At 43.7% G+C, this 7639-nt stretch overlaps 1 protein-coding gene across 1 annotated transcript in view; it reads right to left on the bottom strand.

Moving 5' to 3' along the window:
• Positions 1 to 541: 541 nt before the first annotated feature.
• The window catches only part of LOC148147368 (uncharacterized), a 104085-nt gene continuing 96987 nt past the window's right edge, over positions 542 to 7639 (bottom strand). Inside the window, 2 exon segments of the mRNA XM_087995594.1 lie at positions 542 to 5923; positions 7357 to 7475. Of these exon segments, the coding sequence (XP_087851720.1) occupies positions 5875 to 5923; positions 7357 to 7475 (168 nt within the window). The 3' untranslated portion in view covers positions 542 to 5874.

Here is a 7639-nt window from a genome sequence, read left to right as displayed (position 1 = left end):
GATCCCTGGGGTGAAAGGATTCGATTATGAGGAAACTTTGAACAGGTTGGGGGCATATGCTCATTGGAATTTGGAGGAATGAGGGGGATCTTATTGAAACTGATAAGGTTCTGAGGGGGACTGAGAGGATTGTTTTCCCATGAAGGGTAATCCACAGCGAGGGGGATCACTACTAAAAGGGGTCTCCAATTTAATATGGAGATGAAGAAGAATTTTCCCTTTTGGAGAATCCTTAATCTTTTGGAACTTATCTGCCTGGATCGTGGTGGAGGCCGGATCATTGAATATATTGAAGGTTGGGTGGGATTGTTTTTAGACCAAAGAAGTCTCTGTCGAAGGAAAGAGGAGCCAAGGCCACAATCAGGTCAGCCAGGATTGTATTCAGTGACGGAGTGGGGTCAATGGGCCAAATGGCCACCTCCTCCTAATTAGTGTATCCTTATGCTGGTTTGGCACCAGTTTGGTCATCATCACTTTTGAGAGTATTTTTAAATAATCAGATATAACAATGTGAGAACAGCTATTTCATTTTGTTTTATTATTGGCAAGTAAAGCATGAAACACAATCGTGTGTGGACTCTGTCCGAGCAAATTCTCACCAGCCTGCAATAATCAGTCACAACTTGTACATTTGTTTGATACATCAGGTATTCAGATTATTTCAGTGTCTCAACATCCAGCAAGTCTCACACTCAACTCCAATAGAAAATGTCTTCTAATGATTAAAACGTGAAAATGTAATTTCTCCAACAAACGTGAAACAATCTTACTAATGATTTCATAAATTATGTCAATTCTTCTTGGAAATCATTTTTTCGATAGAAAATTACTTTTAATAAGTAGAGAAGCACCTCAGCAAATTTGAAATAATTATAATGTGTAACGACAAACACTGTTAGAATGGTGACCATGAGGAGAGGGAAAGGGAATAGCCAGACAGTGCAGGGACCCCCCTGTGGCCACCCCCCTCATCAATAACTATACCGTTTTGGATACTGTTGGGAGCAGTGACCTATCAGGGGAAAGCCTCAGTGGCCAGGTCTCTGTCACTGAGCCTGGCTCTATGGCTCAGAAGGGAAGGGGGGAAATAGGAGAGCGATAGTGAGAGGAGATTCAATGGTGAGAGGAACAGACAGGAGATTCTGTGGTCGTGAACGAGATTCCCGGATGGTATGTTATCTCCCCGGTGTCAAGGTGTTGGATGTCTTGGATCCAGAATACAGGATCCCCAAGGGGGAGGGAGAGAAGCCAGAAGTCGTGGTACACATCAGTACCAATGACATAGCTAGGAACAGCAATGAGGACCTGAAAAGAGAATACAGGGAATTAGTTTGGAAGCTAAAAGGCAGGATGAGCAGAGTAGGAAACTTAGGATTGCTACCAGTGTCAAGGGTGAGTGAGGCTAGGAACAGAGAGCGAGTGTAGATGATCATGTGACTGCAGGGCTGGTGGGGGAGGGAGGCCTTCAGAGATATGGATCATTGGGATACCTTCTGGGGAAGGTGACCTGTACAAGAAGGACGGGTTGCACCTGAACTGGAGGGGCATCGATGTACTGGGCAGGAGGGTGGGTGGGTTTAAACTAGTTTGGCAGAGGGGTGGGAACTGGAGCTACTGATCTGAGGGTGGAGTAGGTAGTCTACAGCCAGATACAGCGCACAGAGAATCTGTGAGGAGGGATAGACAGTTGATAGGACAAAGTTGCAGTCAGTGTGTTGGGTTGAAATGTGTCTATTTTAATGCAAGAAATATCAGGAATAAGGGTGATGAACTTGTAGCATGGATCAGTAATTGGAACTTTGATGTTGTGGCCATTACAGAGTCTTAGATATCACAGGGGCAGGAATGGTTATTGGCTGTTCCAGGGTTCAGATATTTCAAAAGGAATAGAAGGGGAGGTAAAAGAGCTGGGGAAGTGGCATTGCTAATCAGGGACAGTATCACAGCTGCAGAAAGGGAGGCCATCGATGAGGGTTTGTTTACAGAGTCAGTGTGGGTGGGAGTCAGAAACAGGAAAGGAGCAGTCACTTTTTTGGGAGTTTTCTACAGACCCCCCAATAGCAACAGCGACATGGAGGAGCAGATTGGAAGGCAGAATTTGGGAAGGTGCAGAAGTAACAGGTTGTTGTCGTGGGTGACCTTAACTTCCCTAATATTGATTGGAACTTCCTTAGTTCAAATAGTTTGGATGGAACAGTTTTTGTCAGGTGTGTCCAGGGAGGATTTCTAACTCAATATGTAGATCGGCCGAATGGACGGAAGGCCGTATTGGACTTGGTGCTTGGCAATGAACCAGGCCAGGTGTCAGATCTCTCGGTGGGAGAGCATTTCAGTGATAGTCATCAACAACTCCCTGACCTTTACAATAGTCATGGAGAAGGACAGGAGCAGATGGTATGGGAAAGTATTCAATTGGGGTAGGGGGTCTTACAGTGCTATTAGACAGGTACTGAGACACCTAAACTGGGAACAGATGTTCTCAGGAAAATGCATGACAGAAATGTGGAGGTTATTTAAGGAGCACTTGCTGCAAGTGCTGGATAGGTTGTCCCACTGAGGCAAGGAAGGGATGGTCGGGTGAAGGAACCTTGGGTAAGGAGGGATGTGGAACATCTAGTCAAGAGAAGGAAGGAAGCTTACTTAAGGTTGAGGAGGCAAAGATCAGACAGTGCTCTTGAGGGTTACAAGGTAAACAGGAAGAAACTGAAGAATGGACCTCGGAGAACGAGAAGGTCGCATAAAAATGGTTAAGTGGGTAGCATTAAGGAAAACCCTAAGGCTTTCTTCACTGATATGAGGAACAAGAGAACGGCCCGAGTGAGGGCTGGGCCAATCAGGGATAGTAGAGGGAACTTGTACCTCGAGTCGGAGGCGGTAGTGGAGGTCCTTAATGAATACTTTGCTTCAGTATTCACTACTGAGGGGGACCTTGTCGTTTGTGAGGACAGCGTGAAACAGACTGATATGCTTGAACAGGTTGATGAGCTAAAGATGTTGAAAAACATAAGGATAGATAAATCTCCAGATATAGAATTGGCTGGCCAATAAGAGACAGAGAGTGATAGTAGATGGAAAGTATTCAGCCTGGAGCTCGGTGACCAGTGGTGTTCCACAGGGATCTGTTCTGGGACCACTGCTCTTTGTGGTTTTTATAAATGAGTTGGATGATGAAGTGGAAGGCTGGGTTAGAACATAGAACATAGAACAACATAGAACAATACAGCGCAGTAGAGGCCCTTCAGCGCTCGCTGTTACGCCGACCTGTGACACCGATGTGAACCCCGTCTAATCAACACTATTCCATTATCATCCATATATTTATCCAATGACCATTTAAATGGCCTTAAAGTTGGCAAATCTACTACGGTTTTAGGCATGTCATTCTACGTCCTTAATACTCTCTGAATAATGAAGCTACATCTGACATCCATTCTATAACTATCACCCCTCAGTTTAAAGCTAGTAAGTTTGCCAATGACACCAAGGTCAGTGCAGTGGTGGATAGTGTGGAGGCCTGTTGTAGATTCCATCGAGACATTGACAGGATGCAGAACTGGGCTGATAACTGGCAGATGGAGTTCAACCTGGAAAAGTGTGAAGGGAGTCATTTTGTAAGACTGCATTTGAATTCAGAACACAGGGTTAAAGGCAAGATTCTTGGCAGTGTGGAGGAACAGAGGGATTTTGGGGTCCATGTCCATAGATCTCTCAAAGTTTGTACCCAAGTAGACAGGGCAGATAAGAATGCAATTGGTGTGTTGGCTTTCATTCATAGGGGCATTGAGTTTAAGAGCCAGAAGGTTATGCTGCAGCTCCACAGAGCCCTGGTTAGACCACACTTGGAATGTTGTATTCAGTTCTGGTCACCTCATTATAGGAAGAATGTGGAAGCTTTCGAGAAGATGCAGAGGAGATTTACCAGGATGCTGCCTGGACTGGACTGGACTTATGATGAAAGGTTGTGGGAGCTGAGGCTTTTCTTCATGGAGCAAAGAAGGGTGAGAGGAGACTTCAGAACGGGTGTTCAAGATAATGAGAGACAGAGATAGTGTGAATAGTCAGAGACTTTTTCCCAGGGCAGAAATGGAGATCACTAGGGCCATAATATGAGTGTGATTGGAGGAAGTTCTCGGGGAGATGTCAGAGGTCAGTTCTTTACACAGAGAGTTGTGGGTGCATGGACTGCACTGCAGCGGTGGTGGTAGAGTCAGAGACATTAGGGACATTTAAGTGACTCTTGAATAGGCACAGGGATGATAGTAAAATGAAGGGGATGGAGGTTAGTTGATCTTAGAGCAGGATAAAAGGTCGGCACAACATCAAGGGCCAAAGGGCCTGTACTGTGCTGTCCTGTTCTATGTTCTATCACCCCACAAAACATCACAACCATTGCACTGTAAAGACACAGTGGGGCTGGATTTTCAAAGAGCTAATTATTGGGACTCAATGTGAGCGAGATATGACAATCACAGTCGTGGTGTTTGTCTCAGGATCCCAGGGTCTCTGTGACAGTTTGCAATTTGCATGGGGCCAGTGGGGGAAGGGAAAGAAATGCTATTCGGCAATAATTAATGGTCCCTTTGTGCCACAAGGAGCTGGTTCAGGTACCAGGCCATTACAGAACTGACATTTAAATGTTATCTTGGTGTATCTCAACAGTCTGTTAGCACAGAGCTGTCAGGTTCACTGTACAACGATTTAAATATTAACGGTCTTGTTTAATAACATGTTCCTTCCCAACCCACTTGCTGCGGTGAAAGCATTAAACTTTCATTTCTCTTTCACAGCACTGTCTAGACCCATTGACTCTGCCAGCCATCTCAGGTATTCTCTATTCCCTTCAGTCTATTCTCTTCAAAGCAGCAGCAATCCCCAACATGGCTGCCACCTGTCTTTGGAATGGACACCAACCTGACAGCTCCCATCTCCTGGAAACACTTGGTACCTCAGGAACTCACCTCCTGACCAATTAAATCATTTGAATTCAAATATAACAACACCAAAGCAATTCTGTTGGGGCTTGGGGTTTGGTTGTGGAGTTCATCTGGATTAGGGTTCTCGATGCTGTTTTGTATATCGGCCCAAAATATCACAGAAGCAAAATGTAAGCACAGCAAAAAAAAACTTCATAGTCACCCTAAATAAACACAGAATAATAAGTGGGGAGCACCGAAACTTTACATTCTGCCTTCTCACCATGTGCTTTATTATTAGCTTTGTAAAATACCTCAGCCAGGTTTGACAGACAGGGATAGCATTGTGTTGCAGTGGTTTGCATCATGAATGACATACACCATCCACGTTTCCCATTGTCCTTATCTCATTGTGGAAAGCCATGGGACTTGTCAACTGCCCATTTCAGAATCACAGCAGTTTGCTCCTTGGGTTTCAGCAATGCTGTTTGAGCTGGACAGACATACATCCTGAAAGCAGAACACCGAGACAGTGAATAGGAAGGAGTGTGCACTCCTGGTTCAAGACTGAGAACTAGCTCTCACCATTTTTCTAAACAGTTTGGTGCAGTGTAACACTAAGATCGAGGAATGATTTATTTCCTCCTCTTTCTTCACCCACACTCCAAGCTGAGCAGTCATTAAGGTGAGATTGGAATCCATTGACAGCGATAAACAATTTAACAAAGGAAGACTGGCTTCAGAGACAAACCTGTCACTGGAAGAAGATATTCTGGAGGTTTGTTCCAAGCAGTCATGATGTAGTATGACATAGAAATTACCAGCTCTGGTTACAAGGTTATGTTTGTGTCTCTTCATTGGCAGAAACTTTGGAAATTCTTCAGCTATTTGAAAAGTATTCCAGGCACAGAATGTAATGGCACTCGAGAGGAAAAAGCCAGGATCATTCTGTTCAAATTGCTTAGAACCGGGAACGTCCTGTAGGTTTTCCTGAAGGCCACATCATCCTGCTGTTGAAGAAAGAGAATATAAATATTCAAAAGGAGCAAACCACTGACAGGATATTTCAGAGCCAATTGTCTTCATTCGTTTGACCTTGACATGACCTTGAAATACTGACACACCTTTATTCATAATTGCTTTCAGATACAAGTTTCTGACAATAAAAACAACAATTGGGAGGGAAAAAGTTGGGTTAATCTGTGAGAGACAGGAATTTAGAATGATTGTTTGTCCAGAGTTGAGTTTAATCTGAAATCCTGATTGTGAGGGAACAGGCCTACACCTTCAGGCTACATCCTGGACATTGTGGCAGGTTTGAGGCTGTGTCAGAGGTGAGCTGGGAATTCCAGCAAGTGCAGCACTCTTCACATTAACAGACCCTGCCTTGTCTCAAGGCAGCAATGGGGTTGGTAATGGGCCTCACAGATACCCAAGTACAAGAGTATAACCCACTTTGGTCTAGCTCCCCAGCTGTGTTTCAGTAGAGGCCCAGGGGATCTTTTCCATCCACCTGAGAGGGCAGCGAGGCCTTTGATTTAATGCTTCATCTGAAAGACAGCCCCTCTGCCACTGCAGCACTTCATTTACACTTCACTGAGGTACCAGCCTCGATCAGGTGCTCAAGTCTCCAGAATGAAACTTGAAACTACAACCACTGATTTTCCACAATTTCAAACTAAAAACACTTTAACAAAGGCAACATTTCACTTGACACATCATCAAAAATTCAAAATAGTCAGTACTATTGGCCACGGGTGAACTGATTGAAGTCCCTCCCAGGAGGGGGGTAAAGTCAAGCATCAGCTCCTACGAAAAGCTAAGACTCGGAAGACAAGTCCATGAGAGGAGCTTTCATGAATAAATGAACAATTTGATAAATAAACCTAAAGATTAATGTTTTAGATTCTTTCAGTGTGCAGGTGCGAACATCCTGTATGGATTTTCCCCTCATACACGCTGTGAATCCATATTCTAATTACTCCTACCCAGCCTGCAGTTTTTCATCTGCCCACATCAAAGAATACAAAGAATTTCAGGCTGGGATTGCAAGTTTTGCAACATGGACCATCACATTGGAATGGTCACAGTGACATTCAGGAGTTGTTGGCAATTCAAGACAGCAACATTTGATTCAACATTGTCCCTTCTCCTAGTCAAAGGTTTATTAATAGCTGATTATTGCTTTGCGTTTGGGATTTCTTATACTGTTCGTTTTGTGAAGAAATTCAAATAATCCAAGCATGCATGAAATTCAAAGTAAAATGTGGAATCTGGTCACTTGATCCAATCAGTTTGTATTAGCGTATGTGCATGTAGCCTGTAATTGATTGAAAGAAATAACAATTCTGAACGAACAACATGTAAATGTGAAACAGAATGGATTTGCAGCAGAAATACACTTCAAAAGGAGAATGACAGCCTTGAGAGCAGATTTTCTTACCTGATTGTCTCATAGCAGTGAACTGTAATCACTATGAAAATGATAAAAGTGCCAACAATAATCAATGCAACAGACCGTGTCGATGAAGTAACATCTGAGGCATCGTCACTGTGATAATCCTTTGAGAAAGAAAATTCTAAATGTTATTACATCAAAGCACCATCAGGGATCTAGCCACAGGTCCACCATATTTAAGGGCTGATCACAAAAATCCTGAAAGCCGTTAGAAATGTTCTAAAGGCACTTCCACCAATTCATACCTTAACTCAAGGCTGAAAGAGGA

The sequence above is a fragment of the Chiloscyllium plagiosum genome, unplaced genomic scaffold (genome assembly GCF_037043375.1).
Source record: "Chiloscyllium plagiosum isolate Xiang-an unplaced genomic scaffold, Cpla_swu_hap1 HiC_scaffold_17, whole genome shotgun sequence".
Lineage (NCBI taxonomy): Eukaryota > Metazoa > Chordata > Chondrichthyes > Orectolobiformes > Hemiscylliidae > Chiloscyllium > Chiloscyllium plagiosum.
This window is presented reverse-complemented; position numbering and strand designations above follow the sequence as displayed.